This window comes from Apteryx rowi, unplaced genomic scaffold (genome assembly GCF_003343035.1).
Source record: "Apteryx rowi isolate R43461 unplaced genomic scaffold, aptRow1 scaffold_168, whole genome shotgun sequence".
NCBI classification, from domain to species: Eukaryota; Metazoa; Chordata; class Aves; order Apterygiformes; family Apterygidae; genus Apteryx; species Apteryx rowi.
In genome coordinates, this window is record NW_020447952.1 from 1,433,612 (window position 1) to 1,453,199 (window position 19,588).

Below are 19,588 nucleotides of genomic sequence, written 5' to 3' on the forward strand. Positions count from 1 at the left end.
CCAGAGGTTTTGTGTACTGTCGTAATGAGGAGCTGGAGACCGGGTGGGTTGCTTTCGGCAACAACAAACTTCTTCATCGGCCTGTCTCTTTTGATAATAAGCCTCACTCCCTTTTCCAGGTTGTGGATCAGCATACCCTCCAGGTAAAAAGAACAGCCAGTATGTCCATTGCAGAGTAAGAGTAGAGTAAGAAAACCGCCTAATTTATCATGGTCATTTCTAATCTGGTTAATTAGTTTTGTGTTTAAAGTTTTCTCTTTTTACTTTGTGAAACTGCCTTTTATAAAGCCCCATTAAAAAGCTTGTAAGGGTATTATAGATATTGCTCTGTTTCTGTGTGTGTGTGTGTGTGTTTAAACAGGCATGCATATAGATACACAGTGTATGTCTCTATATGCATACGGTAGTATTGTGAGTGATAGAATATGGTATGATCATATTATAAAACAATCAAACAATAGCAAAATGGACTTTGACTTTAAGTAAAAATGTAGTCTTCTAATGTAACAGTGTTCAGGTTTTGTTTCTAATCTGTGTCTTTTAGATAAAGAACTGCCATCCTTCCTAAAATTAGACAGTTTGTATACTTTGGGGTTTTTTTCCTGTCATGGTTTTAAGGATGGTTGTGCACATTCATGTCCAGTGTGTTCCTGAAACTGAATGTTTGGATTCCCTTTTGCCATCATTTCCTTCCGAAGTTTTGAGTAATGTTTCAGAAAAGTAGAGGAAAGTAGATAGCTGCTTAGCATGTAATTTTTTCCTAATGGTACTGTGGGTGTATTCTTAATCATTTGAGAGAGAGAGATGATCCTTTTATTTTTAGTTACATTAAGTGATTAGATATATAAGCTATTTTGAATACATTAGGTCTATTTGGCAAACATCGTACAATAGCTCTTCATTACAAATAAATGCAATGGCATCAGTATGTCCGATAAGAAGTCTTATTATGGACTACCTGCACTTGATCTATTTTATTATTTTTTTAATTAGGCTGTTAATACTGGTAAGAATAGATTTCAAAATGAGAACTTTCTTGTTTTGTCCTTCCACTGTAGGTATGTCAAATAATCCCAATGCCAGTAAATCACTTTCCAGTTGGCAGTACTATGACTACCGTGCATCTTTCTTCAGATGGTACTTATTTCTACTGGATTTGGTCTCCTGCAAGCCTCAATGAAAAAACACCAAAGGGCCACTCTGTTTTTATGGATATTTTTGAACTTATAGTAAGTGAATTTGAGTGTTTTCTGTGACTCTTGAATTGGTAGCATGGCTAGTGCATAATTAAATATTAGCATTTTCAAATCAATAGACTAGGTTTGAGTATTGAGATATGTGATCTGAATAGCTGCTTTGTAATGTGTTTACAAAATAACTTTAACAGAACAGAAGGTGTATTGTTCAATTCTACTTTTCAAAGGGCATACAACTATCACACTCTTGCAGTGTGAATTGTCTTATAATGTGAAACCAGTTTAGTTTTATCAGTACCAGTTATCATTACCAGTTTAGTTTTATGCTGAGACAGTAATTCACTGTACTAGGATTTAACGTATTGTTTCCTGTGGATCTGCTTCATTGCGTTAAGAGCTGATCAGGCCCCAGGAGTTAAAAGCATAATTGTTTTGTCAACACTGCATTTTATTACCTAAAATGATTTTATATTGTATGCTAATCATTGGTGTGTACGCACACGTGCACGCGCACACACACCATCTCAATCTAAAGATTTATTTGTTTACATAGCAGAGCTTCCAGCAGTTCAGTGTATTGATAGTTGAAATTACAGAAGACTCTAGCTTTGACAAAGTACCTTGGGAGCGATGTCTGTGTATCTGCTTAGTAATTTCTAACTGCAGATTATAACTGCTGTACTTAGTGGGACGATGGAACTGGAAGAGGTAGGTTATAGTAGTATAGCTTATAGAAATTATCTAATGCTGTAAATCAGACCTTATCTTCATTGAGGTATATTATTTAATAAAACTTCCCATAAAGAATACCATCTAAGAAAATAATCATTCTTTTTGGCTGGCATATGATTTAAAGACTTCTCTTAGAAAACTCACTAGTGAAATAACTTTAATTTATTTCTGGAAAACTACTTAAATATATTTAAAAATTAGATTTTTAACATTATTGTTATGACAAGCAGTTGTCTTCCAGAACTAAAAGATCAGAAGATACTATATTGAATTGCAAAGTCGCAACCAAAACAATTATTTGTCTGTCTAGCTTTTATAATATTTTTGTGAGAAATTTTGACACCAAGGTTTATGTTCGTATCCCAACCTCATATATTTTATTGTCCTCAGCAAGCAGGTTCTATTAAGATCCTCTGTCTCATAGAGATTTTAATGTCTAAAAGTGTTTTTTCTTTTCTCCATTTTAACAGGTAGAAAATGGCATATGTATAGCAAATCCTCTACAGGAACGAATTATATTAATGAGAAAAGAGGGTGAATCTGCAAAGAGTATAAATGAGATGCTTCTGAGTAGGCTGTCTAGGTATAGAGCCTCCCCGTCAGCAACGCTGGCTGCTCTCACTGGCTCTACAATCTCTAATACATTGAAAGAGGACCAAGCAGGTCAGAAGAGATTTTATTGGCTTACAGTAATTTTTCACCTTTTGTTTCTTAACACATTTAATATCACTTCTAATAATTAATACTATCTCAGTGTCAAGAATTGTATGCAATTTTTTTTTCTTCAAAGTAAGTGTTTGAAATATGTATGCAGTATTTGGATGCAAGTGGTTAATGCTTGAATTATAAGTTACTTTGCTAAACTGGACATTGGTTGTGGGAATAAACTGAAGAATGAAAAATTGAAGGAATACTTGTATACCCAGCACCTTTTTTGGCTATGTATTTGATTATACGACTAACTTGTGCCACCTTTGATCAAATTGATAATCGTATTTCTCTGCTAGCAGTTCAGGAGGTTTCAATGGGACTGTTCAGAAGTAGGGTAACTGGCCTTCTAATTGTTAGTAAAATGGAACGCAGTTTAGAAAACGCAATTTCTGTTTCAGAAGCACATTGAGTATTATAATTTGGAGGTAATTTTGCTTTTTTGAGGTAATTTGTAAAATGTTTGGATGTTCTTTTATGGACTACTGAAACTACCCAAGTTAATCAGGCAATCTTGAATGAACGTAGTGTTGATTGCTTTCAGGAGGATCTGGAGCTTTTTAAAATTTGTCTTAAGATTTTATTCAGTTTGCCCTTARTTACTTCTCTTCCTCTTTCAAACATACATCCAGAACCACATGAGGTTTTTTTTTCCTTCGAATTTAAAGAATTAGAGATATTTCCGTAAATACAAATTGTACAGGAAATAGATATGCTTACAGGGGAACTGGCAAAGAGTTAGCTTGAAGAGCTATTTTAAAGACTGTATTTTGCCAGTTGACAACTAGAGTGCTACAGAAGAAGTGGTTATTCTTGGCTAATTCTTTAGTCAGTGCTCAGAGAAGTGTTGATCAGCTGTGGCAGGAGCTAGATCATTTTGACTGTAGAGATTTCATGCAGACCAGGGGAACTTAAAATAGTAAGCGAGTAATGAATCTGAAATCGTTTCTTTATGTTAAAAGTTCATTTGGCTCTAAGATATTGCTTTCAATATGTTTATCACCATACAATTCTTAAAACACAGTTTTTGTTTCTACTTAAGTTTTAGGCTTCTAAGTTTCCTGATTTGGAGATTGCTGTCTTTATTTTTTAAATTGTTTTTTTTTTCAGTTTAAAAACCCTATGAAACCATCTGCATCCTTCTGGGGACTGATGCTGAATGTGTGGGATATTGACAGTTTAGTGGCCATCCTTTCAAATAACATCCAAATTATGCAAAATGTTGCTTATATGAATTTCCATATTGATTTATTTGAAGCCCTAAATAGAACTATACCTTGTTTGCTGCCTGTTTTTCTAAGTCTCTAAGTTCATGAAGAAATGCATATTTGTTTTATAGTTTCTGTTTAACATTCCAGCTGCAAACACTAGTTGTGGACTGCCACTGAAAATGTTAAGAAAGACGCCGATATACACGTGTGGAACATACTTGGTGATGCTGGTCCCACCCCCAGGTGGATCAGGCAGCTCTGCAACGCGCTCCCTCTTTGGAGGGACAAGTGCTTTGTCATCTTTAAAAAGTAAGTTAGAAACATTTACGGTAGATTTTAAATCCTTGCTATTATGAAACATGATAAACTTCTCCAAAACTTATTGAACACTTTTCTCTGTGTAGTTCTTGCTTCAAGCTTGGTGTTCAATATTTCGGATGGGCAGTTCACAAGCCGAGCAGATCTCATTGATGCTGCAGGAAGTTCACTTGGACGTGGTGCTCTAGTACCAGGACTGGGTGAGAAGTAGATCTGTTTTCTGGGAATATTTCATAACTGGACATATACATTCCCTGTGTTCTAAATAATTTAATTTGATTTTGGTTTGCAGTAAGTGACTCTGCCATCTGTAAGATTCATGCTAATGTTGAAATTTTGCAAATTTTTAATTTTCGCAAGTTCAGAATTCTCTGAAGGTATTTCCTATGATTTGTTTGTGCAATTTCAGCTGCAGACAAGCTCCAGAAAGTGTTATCTCTAGCAGAAAAGAATCTTGAAAGAAGCCTGATATATACCTTGCTTATATTATAAGGTGCTAGAGGTTTTTAATTATCTTATCTTAGTATTTGTAAATACATAAATGCATCTTAATAACTGGAAAGATGTACATTATTATTATTATTATTATTATTATTATTTCCCTGTCACTTTATGACTGAAATCTCATGCGAGTTTTCTTCAGGACTCTTTTTTACAAATTTAGAATAATAACAAATAGAAAATAGTATCTTAAGCACTGTCCATGCTACTTAAAAGCACTATTTCATTAAAATGCTAGCAACAATACGCAGCATTTACCTTGCCTAAGAAAGAAGATAGTTCTTAAAAATGTCTGAGCTAAATAGTTTTAAATAACATTTTCAAACCCCAGGGTGGACCAGAATGATTTGAACACATTAGCTGCTTTTCAAAGATTTACCTCAGCCATTTGAAACGTGTAGACAAGTATGTTGTGTTTTTAAGAACTCCTGAAATATGCTAAACACTTCTTATCATAGAGTTGTGTCTACCGTCCGCTCTTCCCTTTCCTTTTATTGTTTTGGACCTGCTTGTGTTTGTAGGTTGTAAGCTTTTTCGGAGGTGAGTCTGTGTTAAAACTTTACCAGTTGCACCATGCAAACTGTCAGTTTTATAAAAAGTCAGGTTATAAATTTGTGTGATAAGTTTGTGGAGGAATAATATATTTTACTTCTAATAATAATAATATGTTTTACTTATGTTTATAAATAACAAACACTGGAGTATTTACTTGGGACAGATATGGATGTGCATTTACTCAGCATCAAAAAGGGTGTGCATTTGCTTCATTCCTTTGAGAAATCTCCTTTAACATTTTTTATTCCAATGCATAATTTGCTGTATCACATGACAGATTTCTTTAAGGAAATAAATTGGATACGTAAGATGATTTTTAATAAACGCTCTAAAATCTAGTGTGCAAAATGTTTTCTTTCTCTTAGGTGCCTGTTATGATACTATGAATAACATGATCTGGACATGCTCTAATGATTATATTGATCAGTGGTGTAATCCTGGAAACCAGGCGTTCCATTGTGTCTGTCAGAGACTGGGAGTTAGTCATATCATTACAGAACCTAAAGGTGAGGTAAACCAGAAGTCATCCTTTTACACAAAGCGTGAGTTGAATGAAAGATTGTTGGAGAAACTACCTTCTGAAGCTTTCTATCAAAAATCATGAAAATTATGCTTGAAAAGTTGTTTATAAATACTGTCCATGGTTACATGATCTTTGTAAAAAGAAGAAGAAGAGAAATGCTTGAAAGTTTCCAGATTCTTGCTAGCTTTAGCATGTTACAAAAGGATGCAAGTAATTCTCCTCTTTATAAAGCAGGTGGGAGCCTTGAAGTTAGAGATAATGATATCATGTGTTTTAGAAGCAAATGGTAATCCAGTAATCCATATTTGTAAATGGTGTTTAAACTTCTTTTCTTCTTCTAGGAGATGCAACAACGACAAATGAGGTTATCAACCAGTTACTGCACCATGTTGGTGCCATGTGTATCCACCAACTCAATTTGCTTGCAGCCAGCAACAATATTCCCATAACAAATTTTTTGGGCAAACAACATCCAATTGAAGCACATCATCTCAGCAGTATTTGTGACATTATGGAGAAAGCTATGGTGAATGGAGATACTTGTATAATACGCTGCATCCTTGTTGTCTTTCAGGTACAACAGCATCTTAAATATATTTCACAATAAACACTTTAAAAAAGAAACTCTCTTAGAATACAGGCCACCACTTATTTTTTTTCTCCATTGCATTCAGTTTAATGGAGATTGAAGTAGTGGTGGCTTTGCATTGTTTTATATACCCCTTTGAGGTTCCTAATTTAAAAAGTAGGTGTGATTACCGCCATTGCAGATTTAAGTAAAATCCAGAGAGGCTACGGGTTTTTTTCTTTTTTTGTTAAGGGGCTGGAAGAAGAATGGCTTGTCTTGTTGCTAAGGTACTAGCCCAAAATTTTGGAAGGCTAAATGCAATTTCTGACTCTGAGATTTCTAGTCATCTAGACAAATAGCTTGAAAAACTGACAAGAAAAGATGAATTAACTTAAACCACTGTTGTTCATATTCATATCACTATGTTAGGTGTTTTAAATATTGTTGTGGCTTTTTAAATTATTTTTGTAGGTGGTTTTTAAGTTTTTCTTCAGCCCACAAACTGAAAGAAATAGAGATATTGTCAGAAGGTCTGGCCTATTACTTTGGCAGTTACTGATGGCACCAAGGGACCAGATTTGCGCTGAAATTCAGAAGGAAGTTTGTCTAGCAATTAGGTAAATATCTGTTTTGTCTAATTTAAAAAGAATTTAAGATCTGAATTATTGAAAAAGATCATTAAACTTGGGTTAGTGTAGCAGTTAAGTTTAATATTACAACAGACAAACATTCAAATTGTATTCAGCAATTACATTTTAAATAAATATGATCAAATTTATATCATTTTAGTATAAAATTATTATGATCTATATTTGTGGAAGAAGGGAAATGCAATGTGTTCGCTTTCCATGATGACAATGAAATAACAGGTAGTAATTACAAGTGTAGTAAGGACAAAGTTCAACACAAGTGAAAGCAAAAATATCTCCACAAGGGATCTTTATGCATAGGTGTGTTGTTCCAAAAGTGCTAGCTGTAGAATCCTCTGCTTAGTTTAAATGAAGACATTTATAAGGAGCCATTCTTTAGTAAACATAATACTGTGACAGTAGTGGCTTCTTGGTTACTGGATCTTGCATTTCCCATTGCAGTCTCTTATTCTGGATATTTGAGCCACAGCTGTTTTCTCCATCACCACAGTTCTTCTGTTTGATTTGTTATTTAAGCCATCATATTTTTTTTTCCCTTCTTTAAACGTCTGTCTGTTTCCTGTAAAATGATTGTGCTGTCATATATACAAGTAATTACAGTGGGGCTTCACAGAGGGAAGCAAATAGTTCTTGGAGAAGTCTTCAAAGTAAACAAAAAAAACATAGTTGATTACTAGAGTTTGCTGGAGAAAGCCGCTGCTTATTTTATGACATTGATCTATATATTAAGGTATGGCAGGTGTCTTTCTAAGTTGGAGGAAGCTATTATATAGCAATTCTAAGCATTATCTGTGAGACAGTAAGCTGAGATTCTATGACACTGTTTTTCATATGTCCATTGAAATTATTCCATTTACTTTTAAAGATGTTAAATAGTGCTTTTATTTTTTTCTTTAGCTCTGGTTTAAATATCCTGTATCCTGGAGAAATAGAAATCAATAATTTATTGAAATTGGTCCTAACTGAAGGTGAGAATTTCTTACTGACATGTGAGAGTCTGCTCTTCTAATTGAAAACAAAATGTGAAAATGCTTCTCAACTTCTGCAAAGAGAACAGTACAGAATATCTGTCTTAAACCCAGCCTTTTCTAGGAAATTATAGAGTGCTTCCAATTCTGAAGCAGCCTTCTGAATGGCTGCACGGACAGGTGTATGTTAGGGGCAGAAAGGGGAAATTTGTCTCAAAATCATGGTAACTGTTTAAGATCAGAAAGGATCAAGAATCTATTCTGTCAGTATTTGTAATATGTCTTGTCCAGCTTATATTAAAGAACACCTAGTTAACAATTAGTGTTATCTACAGCAGCCTCTGATAATTACACAGTAACCAGGGGTGATTTTAGTCCTCAGTGAAAGAGTAATAATCTACTTACATTCACCATGAAATGGGAGCGTGAACACAGGAGCAGCTGATGCACAGTAATTTGTTACTTCATAATAACTTGTTCATGTGTCAAAGTCCTTGGAATTTAAAACAATGCTACATGCACAAGTCTTAATAGCCTATAATATGAACAAGGAATCAGGCTACACTGTAAATATAGTTATTTCTGATCAGTAACATACATTCAGCAAGATATCTGAGGAAATAAAAATAAATTTTGTAAAATGCTGCTTTGCAAAAGTTTTTGCATTCCATTTTAGGAGAGAGAAATAGTGGTCTCTCTCAACTTCGTGACGTTATCCTGACTAATTTAGCTGAACAGCTTCAGAACAACAGATTTGGAAGTGAAGATGATGATCATTATAGGTAAAATGAAGCAATTTTTTTTAACTTTTAGTATATAATGTTGTATGTTTCTGTTATTTGCTTTAGATAAGCTTGGATAAAATCTTCTTATATTGCTTGTACTCCTACTTCCAGTGTAATCTCGAATACTGTCTTTGTGTGCATTGTGGGTAGGATTTCATGAGGGCAAAGGGGAGAGATCATGTTGATTTGAGGTATTAGCAGAAACTTTGGAGACTTCTGTACCCAAACTTAGATTTGAATTCCCCGATGTTCACTATGCATACGGTAAATGCAAGTGATAATTTAACATTTAACACAGTGATGTGGAGTGCAACATCATAGTTAGTTTTCAGCGGTAAAACTGTCAGTCTCAGGTACTTGTTCAAACTGGAGGAGTGTTTTGTTTTGTTCTTTTAGGAGTCATTGCACATCATATAGCTTTATAAAAGCAGTGCGGAAAATCATTGGTAGATTGTTGCATTGATTTCTATTTTGTTAAACGTTTCAGGCTTGGTTTTCTTTGTGTGTCTGAAGTGCTCTGAACAGGCATTTGTTGGGCTTCACATAATTTGTACAGCTTGCGCTTGCATGGTATTTTGAGCTAAACAAAATGCACAATAATTAGTTAACATTTCCCATCTTTCCTGCATTTTTAAAGACTAAATGATGAGCTATTGCACTACATTCTCAAGATTGTTGTCCGAGAATCTTGTGTCTTAATCACCAAGTGCCAAACTGTATCTAAAGATGATTTTCAAAGGCTTCTTTCAACTGTGCCTGTAAGTAGAATGCATTTTGTTAAAAGTAAATTTGCTTTTGACTTCTTTGCCTCCTCCTTAAATCCAACCATCTTTTCAAGTATATAGAGGCATAGTTATTTGTTAAGAAACTTGACTATAATATAGGAAAGGAATGTCTTTTGCTTATGCTATGCATAGAAGGAAGAAACAATTTCTTACTGCAAAAGAAATCATGCAGTAATGCTAAAACAGGTTTATATATGGATATATTTTCCTATTCCTCTGCTAGCTGTTTCAGTTTGAAAGTGTGCTTTTGTATCTCAACTGTCAAAGCCTCATGACAACTTAAAAAAAGAAAATGAACTCTTTTTACGATTGTGTAATGATTCATACAAGCAGACGGGATTCTCATTTACAGGCAGAAATGAGTGAACGTTGATATTTTTAATGGAAAAAATATGCATACAAGTTTTCAGCAGGATCAGCTCCCTGATCTGGCTGATTGCAAAGGCATGCGAACTTGTATGAAAACACAGGGCAGGGGGCCAGGAACTCATGGCCAGTGTTGCAAGAAGATGGGAGAAGAGTAGCAGCATGGAACTATCACCTTCAGCAATATGAATTAAGTTTAGCTTCAGCTGACATGGAACCTTTATATGTGTGCTCGGTGGTGACATCATCTTTAAAACTTAAAAGTTAAAGATTAAATAATTTAAATAATGTTAGAATGCCCTGCAAAGCATGTACATACAAACGGTTAGTGCGTAATTATGATGACTGCATACTTAAACAGAATGTTAATGCTTATATATTTTGTATGTTTGTTTATTCACACAATTCAGTATTTTGCAACTAGTTTCTTCTCTTTCATTTGAATTAATGAGCCTGCTGTAAGTCAGCAAAAATTTTCTGTTCAAGGCAAACATTTTTGKTTTTTTTTCACTTGTCCTTTGCCCCCTAATTTCTTCCTCTCTTATATTTTGAAGTACAAGGATTGGCTGAATCAAGACTGATTAAAGGGTTTAGATAATGTAAAGTGTACTTATTTATATTAAAGGCTGCATCTTCGTGCTTGCGGTATCTGATGGCTGTACAGAACCACCTACTCAGTAACACTATTTTGATTAAACCTGATGAAAATGATGACAGTGACAGCTCCTTGCAGGGAGAGACATTGAAGGTACAGGTAAACACCAAGTTTTATTCCAGTATGGCTCTCTACAGTCAGTGTTCCTCTGACACCTCTGTTTCTGCAGTACGTTCTACTTGTGCTGTATTGTCAGTTCTTTTCCTCTTGGTTTAGTTAAATTACAGCAGACAGTATTTTCCTGTTCTTCAGCTAGAGTCTGTGGTTGTTCTGGGTTCAGTATTCTGGTTTGAGTTCTATATGGTCAGTGAGAGCAAACGCTTCCTTTCCCAAATCTATGTAATGAGGTTTAAAATGTATTTTAATTGATATGTATTTGTCAGAAAATTTACATGCCTGGAATTAATTCTGCACATGTTCCCCCTCCATCCCTCTGCTTATCATTTAGACAGACATCGAAACATTAGTTTTTCAGATTTAGATAGAAAATGGTTTTGTCTTATTTGCCTTACTTGGCTTAAGCTTTACAGTTAGAATGCAAAAATCTGATGTAGAGCCGTCTTCCTCCTGTTGTCTGAAATAGTGTGAAATCACTGATACCCTTTTTCTTCAGTGTTTGTGGCAAGGGAACTGTGAGGGGACAAGGTTCGAAGACAGTGGTAGTTTTGTTGGTATAAGGTTTATTAAACTGTTGTCGTATTTCATGTTACTGCTGGAGCAGTACTGAATAAACTCATCTAAGCCAGGTTTGTCCTAGCATGCAGGCTGTCTTGTAACAGTTCTTGAAATGGTTCTTCTATAATAGTATTAACTTCTGAACTTCTGGTGTTGTTTGCTAAGCTGTTTTTTGAGATTTTGTGTGCTTGTAATCTGATGCAGTTACAGTTACTTGTTCAGACTCACTGAGTAAATGCTAAATGTTTTAGTACTTTCCTTGTCTCACTATTCACCCATGTTTTCATTGTCCAGTTTCTCTCTTTACAGTGATCTTCATACCTGCTAGGACATTCTGTCACCAATGCTGTACCTTGGCTGGCCAACAGCTGCTCTCCTGTGCTGGACTGGGGACTCCTTCCCTCTAGAAACTGGATGTGCATCCTGTAATATGCACCTAGTTTCTCCCAGCACTTTGGGGCTTAGCATTAATCAAATTTAAGTCTTGGATGAATCTACCGCTGCAGGCCTGCCAGGTCACATTATCATTATTTTAATTTGGAAATCCCATCCTTTCATTCAGTTGTCTTTTTTTTTTTTTTTTTTTTTTTTTTTTTTTTAGTTCTCTAAGAATTTAAGTATCCTATAACCTTTTTGTACCTAGGAACTAAAGACCAGCATTTTGTCACTTGCTACACAAATTTTGATGGGATGTGATGAAGTTCTAGAAATGCTGCAACAAGTCACTACAGCACTTATAAACAGTGACATTTCTGACAGAGAGCAAAGGTAAGACAAATATGAACATGCTTACTTCAAAATAGTGAAGAGTTGCTTTTTGTGGCTTGTGTAAGCAGAAGTTAGCATTAAATATTTTTTAATTTGTAACTTCATATGCAAGCTTCGAATGTGTAGGAACTGTTTCTTACTATAGCATTTGCTTAGCACTGATCTTTTGAAGATTTTAGAATCAGACTTTCCATTTCAGTACTACCAGCTTGATGATCTACAGATCAATATAAACTCCTCAGATTTGTATGTTTTTAGTCAGTTCCAGTGGTACTTACAAGCAGAGTAACTGGAAACAAAAGGTAATTTGTCAGCTGAGAATATTCCGATAAGACAGGGCTTTTTTAACTCCTAAATATTACATCCCTATTAACTGTACTTGGTATTTTATCCAATGCAAATCTTGGATGTTGTTATGACATCCTGCACATCTCATCAAATAGTAACCCCTTGCCCTTCTCCCCTCCACCCCCCCCCCCAAAAATATACGGTGGGATTGGAATGTAAACAAAAGTTGTTTCACTAATTAAACAAAAATACCAACATTTTCATCCACGTTTCAGTTTCTGTGCTTTTCTGTGCCTGCAAGAATAATTTTGTTTATTCAGTTTACAATTCCTTTCAAGACTTTTTTTAGATGAGTTTCATGCTCAGATATAGTTTTGTGGATGGAAATTCTTTTACGCTACTTCATAAACTACTTGAGGTAGAAGCCTGGTATATGTACTGAACAAATACAGTTGTATGTATGGACTTTCATCCCAGGCCTATAGGAGCTTATACTTTTCTGAATAACTATTAAACTCTTGATTTACTGTATTTTGGTCTGTCGTTGTTTAATAAGAACTGGCAGCAAAGCCTGGGATGCTAACACCTTGGAGAAACTGTAATATTTGTCAGATAATTTTTTTTTTTTTAATGCACTGGAACGTAACTGTTCTCTGCTGAACTTTGAATTATTTACTTGCACAGTCTGTTGGAAGATTAAACAGTTGTCTTTAAAAATAGTAATGATAATCTATGAAAATAGCTGTCACTGTATAAACCTTGAATTTTCTTGCAGATTAAAAGGCCTGGAACAAATTACAAAGGCTACTATGCTTGGTCATCTGCTTCCCGTACTACTGACTTCTCTGATGCATCCAAATTTACAAACTCTAACCATGGCTGATGCCTTGATGCCTCAGCTGGTGCAGCTGGTTCTTTATACAAGTCAGGTATGGCCTTCACATGAGCAGTTGTCTACAAAGGAAAAAGATGTTGCATGCATGTTCTAAAATGCTGTAAGTGTTAGTAAGCTGTCTGCAGTAAGTGATCCACAGATTGTGGTTGAAGAATTGCTCAACAGCTAGTGACAGAAGCTGATACTAGCTGTTGTACCAAGTCAAACTTAATATACAGCATTAAATAGATATTAATTCTCATTAACAACTTACAACATAATTGTTAATATGTTTCAGTACTGAGATTCTTAAAATGAGTTATTGTTTACATATTTCTAACACTGTACATTTTGTGATGCAGACTGCACTGTTGCTTAAAACTCAGTCTCCAGTTTTCTCAGAACTGAACAGTTCCCCCACTGGTGCGTCAGAGCAGAAGGGCAAGCTGTTACCTGATGAGAGGTGATTTGCTTCATGTTTGTGTCTCTTCATGGGATAAAATATTCTGTGATGTTGGTTTGACCATTGCTGTAGGATTAATCTTAAAGCAATGATCTTAAAAAAGGCAAAGTTGTAATGGTCTGTGAAGTTGTCTTAGAGATTAAAAGAAAGCATTTATAAAAGGCAATTGATCATCTTATAACAGTAAATTAGGCTAAGGAAGACCTTCATGACAAAATGTAACTTACTCTAGCACTGTGAAATATGCTGTTGAAACAGTATTGAAAAAAATTATTAAATGGCTTAAGCTGTAAAGATAAATGTAACAATTTTAAGACCTGGGTTAAAATGCTTGGTCTCAACTCAAAGTTGTATGGCTTCTGCTTAAAAACAGATATAATAAGCAAGTTTTGTTTAATTTAGTTAGTTGAATTTTTATTTGCAGTGTTGCAGAGTTTGTAGAACCAATATGTARTACCATTTACTTTTTCATGTTGCTACTTAACTTGTTAACCATAATTTGGTAATTGGAAAGCATAGGGGAAACCTCAGTTTTACATGTCAGATTGGCATAGTTTATTTCTAATGCAGAGAGTGCATGCTATTTAAGTTTTTCATATTTCCTCAATACGCTTACACCTAAACTAAGGAGTCGATATTTTGAGTTGCTATGTATCAATACTGAGAGGTGTTTTTAAGTACCTTATGTTTTGATGTTTGAATATATAGTACAAATCTGTGTGTTGAATTTCATGACTCATTTTTCATTATTGTTTCAGAATGCTGGAAGAGAAAGAAGAACCAGGTTTTCTTACGGGTTTGAAGATCCCTGCTCCCTGGGCTGCCGGGAAGACTGTAGAAACAGTTCATCCTGTCAGGGATAACTATAAATTTAAAGAAACTGTGCATATCCCAGGAGCCCGCTGTTTATATCTTAGATTTGACAACAGATGTTCTTCACAATATGATTACGATAAGGTAAGCAATGGTCAATTCAGAAAATCTTTCTTCTTTTCTTTCGTTCTTTCTTTCTTGTGCATTTCTGTCAGGAACACTTCTCATTTCATCTTTTCTGCCCCTTGTCTTTCATGGCACCTTACTTTCAGTGCTGAGGATAATGTCAGAGGGTTTTATTGATAACAGCTGGTTATTGTACACTGCAATGCCACAGTCTAGTTATTTCAAAGGTCTAGAATATAGTGATGCAGGGAGGTTATCGGTGTTGCACGCAAGTGTCAAAACTTTTCAAAGGAATTTTTGGGTTCCATCAGTACATGTAAGACTACACTTAGCTAAATGATAGAAAATATACAATGAGCTGTTGACTTGAAAAGGCAGGGAGGTGAAAGTGTATTATCTCCCGGTTCATGTTTAACTTCTGTTATTTTTGAAGAAATAGTCCAAAGAGTATATGCTTAAGTCTTCTGGTATATTGTTTCAGAACATAACATCTATTGATTCTGTCACTGTTTAAAACTCATCAGTTATAAGGGCTTTTTGTTAAGAGTTAGAATCCTTAATTAGGAAAAGTTTCCTCCAAAGACGTGAGGAAGTAGTGGTGACTATGATATAGAAGAAATGTAGTGCCCTCCAAAGTTTTTTTGCTCATAAATTCATACCAGCTCTTCCAGGTTTTTACATCCATTTCATGATGGCGCAGATTCTAAAAGTTTGACTTCCTTCTCATTTTTACTTTTGTCCAGTTTTCCTTGTTTCTCAGATTTTAATCTAGCTGTCTCCTTTGTAGATCAGCACAGTTTGTTTAAACTGGGCAGAACTGGAAAAGTTAATTTTTTTTTTCCTAATGATAAATGGCTTGTTTACATGGATTAATATGAACAAGTATTTTAAATTTCAAGAACACAACTAATACTGCCTTTTTTTTTTTAATTAGAGAGCTACTTGTGCTGCTTACTCATTGTTGCTATATATTCTCCAACATAAAACAAGTCCTGTGATACTGACTCTCATTAGATTTGCTTATAAATAAATGTGTAAATATTTATGTCACCAGTTACTGGTTAAACTCTTACAGAAAACTTTGGGCCTCATCATGTTCCCACTGAAGTCACTGGCAAAACATTAACTTCAAAGGGAGCAGGATCAATCCCTTTGTTAGAGAGGCAGTATGTTCTAATGAGCTTAGCATGAGAACTGGAAGGTAGAATTTCTCCAAATTTCTACTTCCAGTTCTGCTGGCTACTTCCAGCCTTCTACAGACAGCTGGAAGTAGCAGGAAGTTCTGCTGTTGAATTGTGTGACCTTGGGCAAAGGACTTCAACTCCCTCTCTGCCTCAGTTTCCCCATCTGTAAAATGGGGATAATAATACTTGCCTACTCACCTCACAGGGCTGTTGTGAGGACTTGTTAATGTTAATAAAGCGCTTTGAAAATATGAAGCGCGGTGTAAGTGCTAAGTATTATTATTATTATTAGATTTTCTTGTTTTTCTCTTACAGTCTAACAGTGTATTTTATGTTTTGAAGTTGGTGATCTATGCTGGTCCTAACACAAACAGTAGGAAGGTTGCTGAGTATGGAGGCAATACACTGGGATATGGCAGCCGTAGTGTCTTAGGAACTGGTTGGCCGAAAGACTTAGTAAAGGTACAGTATTATAATCCAAAAATATTTCACATAGAAAAGTCTCTTTTGGAAACCATGCAGAGACCATTTTAACCCTAAATGAAGTCCAAGCTTTTAAGTGTATGCTTATCCATGATGAGATCACTCCTTAAGTAGGCTCTTATGTCCTTGGGGAACAACGTTAAACTCATCCATATATTATGCGTGTTGTTACTCTTTGAGATTATGTTGTTTTGTTACGTCTTATTGGAATTCATTCATTATTAGTATGTTCCAGTCCTGGAGTCTCTAACAGCACTACTGTTCTCATAAATATGTATGAGAACTCGTAGGAGGAGTTCTTACTGAACCTGAGGCTGTGCATATTTTCTTAAGTGCCATAGGAATGATTGCTTATTTTTGGTTTGGGGGTTTTTTTTGTTTGTTTTTTAAAGGTAGCCCACAGATATAACAAGTAGTAGGTGTAGCAGCTTTCCACACATTTGTATACCTTCAGATATACTTTTGGCAGTAAGGGTAAGATATAGAAATCCCTCAGAAACTTTGTTCAGTACACTCCCTCAGATTTTATGTAATGCCATTTTTCTTATGTATTTGTGGTGCTACATCATCCCACGCTAAAACTTGGCTAATATTCATAACAAAAAAAAAAAAAAACTTGAAAAAGGAGAACGAGAAGTAACGACCTGGAAAGCAATTTCATTCAAACACACCAGTGTTCAGAATTAATGGAATTTCAATGGTTTTAAGAAATAGATTTTTATATTGTTCTGTTAGCAACATCTTCTATTAACATGAACATTCTCCTCTCCTTGAAGAACTTGTCTGTCTTCCCACCTTCAGGAAAAGAACTGTTGGTCATTGCTTGTATTTACAGGAGAATAAAGAAAGCTTTCTGATGAAAACTAAGGCCAAGTAACACAGACTGACTTCATAAATTCTGATTTTTATTGCACAACTACATTTTTATTTGTTTTACCATAGTTAGCCAGCAGCAAAATTAAAATCAAACTGTCCACTAAAAGATATTCTTACAAAAAGGGAAGGATCTCTAATCAGCGTATGTAATTGGAGATAGAAACAGTTAACAGTCATTTAAAAATTAATCCATAAAATAAGCCACTTTTATGAAAAGCTTGTTTGTTTGCCTCAATTCTTAAATGTATCTCTTTTTTTTTTCTTTTTTTTTTTTTCCCCCCTACCCTCCTCCCCTTTTGAAATTTTAAGGTGGAAGGAGATACAGTCACCTTCTCCTTTGAAATGCGGAGTGGTCGTGAGCACAACACTCCAGACAAAGCTATGTGGGGCTTTGCTTGCACTGTTCGAGCCCAGGTACTCTAACGTGACAGATTCCATGGGATAGGTTCAGCTTAAATTTATTTTCTCTTTTACGTACCTTATATCAAATAGAAATGTACATCAAAGTTGAAGTTCTTTTTTGAAATTTAACACAGTAACAACTTACTTATTTTGACCATATAACAAAACATCTCTTTACAATGTCAAGGACCTAAGTTTTGAACGTCTTGCTTCCTTAGCTAGAGGTGCCCTGTGGCACACTCTATAGCACGCTTAGGGTTTTATGAAGATGAACATTACCAAGCATGTCTTATCTATCTCTTACCGTTGGCGCTGCACTTGGATGAGGTCACTTGAATAGCTGTCACTGCCTGTAGATGAGGAGCTCTTTGAAGAGATTGAGTACCTTGTAACAACGTGGGAATTGGAGAGTTAATGAGGAAATAATGATTCCAGTCTATAGAGAAGAGTGGGGGGAGCTGGGATCAGACAAAAGGAAACTTGAATCCCACTGCCTGGAAGCTAAGACTGGGTCTGCAGGATGACAGATCTGCAGGCTGAGGACTGACTGAACCAAAAATAATTTTACTCGTGGGGATTTTTTTTTTGTTCAGGGAAGTAATGTTCAAATCCCTTCCTTCCTGTCTTGACTTGTTCTTATATATTGCTTTTAATTGTTAAAGCATTTTTTCAGTATCCCTCTGTGTAAGATGTGTGTCTTATTTTGAAATAGATGAGAGAATGACTTCACAGTTGATTGATTGGTGCAACTTATCACTATTCCTACTACAGGAGTCTTCAGAGGATGTGTCAGGAGGCTTGCCGTTCTTAGTTGACCTGGCGCTTGGCCTTTCTGTGTTAGCTTGTTCTATGCTACGAATATTATACAATGGACCAGAAATTACCAAAGATGAAGAAACCTGTCAAGAACTCTTAAGATCTAAACTATTACAAAGGTAAAAATAATAATAATAATAATAATAATCATATATCTGACTTCCCATGGGGTTTTTGAGAGAAAGTGGCTTTTACGGTTGTGCTCAAGTCCTATGTTTTACAGGTGATTGCTTTCATAGCTTCTTGTGCAGAGTTTGTTCAACAGCTTTGACATACCTAAAACTAAAGAAATAATCCAGAGAACAGAGGTTGTGTTTTCTAGAACTAAGTAAATAGAAAAGGATTGGACCATATTTAGTACAAGCCACGATTGCTGTGCTCCAAAATAAGGCTGTATCAAGTCCTTTTTAGTAGTGTATTGTTGACTAATGCATCTTTCTGAATGTGAGAGGTGACTGTTTTAGAAAAGAACCCACAATCCTTTTCAGCTGTTCTTTTATTCATTTATTTTTCCAGATGCCAGTGGCAGGTGGAGGCTAATGGTGTAATATCTCCAGCCCTTACACCAAGTCCTTCTCCATTGCCTCTTACTATAGATGAAGATCGAGAATTTACATATCCTTCTGATGTTCTAGTGCCTCCTGTTGGACACTATTTTGATCTGCCTAGGATTAGGCTGCCTCCAGGAATCATGATAAAACTCAGGGAAATTTCAGGACGTGCTCGGCCTCAGTTTAGACCTAGTATAAAGTAAGTAGTCATTGTTTCAAACTATTTTGTTTGAAAAGTTTGGTGCCAAAGTAAGCGAATTAAAAAAGCAATGGTAAGGATGTAGGATGCCTGTCAGCTTGATGGTAGGCATTTAATATTCCATAAATACTTGTTTGTGAATGCAACATCTAGGGAGTTGTAAATATGAACTTTCAAAGTGAGCCAGTTATTGTTGCCTAATCAGTTTGGCTTTACCTATAATCCTAGGGAAGTGATTCAGCCAGAAGTAATGGAGGAGATGGTAGTTTCATGCGTGATTAAGCATTTGAATTTAGTTGATGCACTCCAGTCCCTGATAAATTTCCAGTATCAGGAAGAACATGCTGAGGAATATGATCTACTTTGTAAAATTATGGGAGAGACTTTTAAGAAGCTAAATGCCATGGAGAGACAATTACAGGTAAAAAGAAAATTACACAAAAAACTTTTTTTTTTTTTTTGTGAGAATAAAGACTTATTAATAGCATTTCAGAAACAGAAATACAAAATGTACTGGATTTTTTTTTTATCTCCTCGTTAAGATGAACA

At 35.3% G+C, this 19,588-nt stretch overlaps 1 protein-coding gene across 6 annotated transcripts in view; it reads left to right on the plus strand.

Annotated features, from left to right (window-relative positions):
- Positions 1 to 19,588, plus strand: part of HECTD4 (HECT domain E3 ubiquitin protein ligase 4) — a 77,948-nt gene that overhangs the window by 18,665 nt on the left and 39,695 nt on the right. For 3 of the 6 annotated variants that reach the window (XM_026060345.1, XM_026060348.1, XM_026060350.1), the window contains 21 exons: positions 5 to 143; positions 1,059 to 1,229; positions 2,399 to 2,591; positions 3,995 to 4,156; positions 4,252 to 4,365; positions 5,587 to 5,727; positions 6,086 to 6,318; positions 6,784 to 6,929; positions 7,860 to 7,930; positions 8,607 to 8,712; positions 9,353 to 9,473; positions 10,492 to 10,620; positions 11,840 to 11,964; positions 13,028 to 13,181; positions 13,489 to 13,589; positions 14,348 to 14,546; positions 16,028 to 16,174; positions 17,381 to 17,485; positions 18,245 to 18,408; positions 18,806 to 19,039; positions 19,268 to 19,460. In XM_026060345.1, the coding sequence (XP_025916130.1) occupies positions 5 to 143; positions 1,059 to 1,229; positions 2,399 to 2,591; positions 3,995 to 4,156; positions 4,252 to 4,365; positions 5,587 to 5,727; positions 6,086 to 6,318; positions 6,784 to 6,929; positions 7,860 to 7,930; positions 8,607 to 8,712; positions 9,353 to 9,473; positions 10,492 to 10,620; positions 11,840 to 11,964; positions 13,028 to 13,181; positions 13,489 to 13,589; positions 14,348 to 14,546; positions 16,028 to 16,174; positions 17,381 to 17,485; positions 18,245 to 18,408; positions 18,806 to 19,039; positions 19,268 to 19,460 (3,148 nt within the window). The remainder of the gene's footprint in view (positions 1 to 4; positions 144 to 1,058; positions 1,230 to 2,398; positions 2,592 to 3,994; positions 4,157 to 4,251; positions 4,366 to 5,586; positions 5,728 to 6,085; positions 6,319 to 6,783; positions 6,930 to 7,859; positions 7,931 to 8,606; positions 8,713 to 9,352; positions 9,474 to 10,491; positions 10,621 to 11,839; positions 11,965 to 13,027; positions 13,182 to 13,488; positions 13,590 to 14,347; positions 14,547 to 16,027; positions 16,175 to 17,380; positions 17,486 to 18,244; positions 18,409 to 18,805; positions 19,040 to 19,267; positions 19,461 to 19,588) is intronic. The other 3 variants (XM_026060346.1, XM_026060347.1, XM_026060344.1) reach the window with 3 other exon arrangements.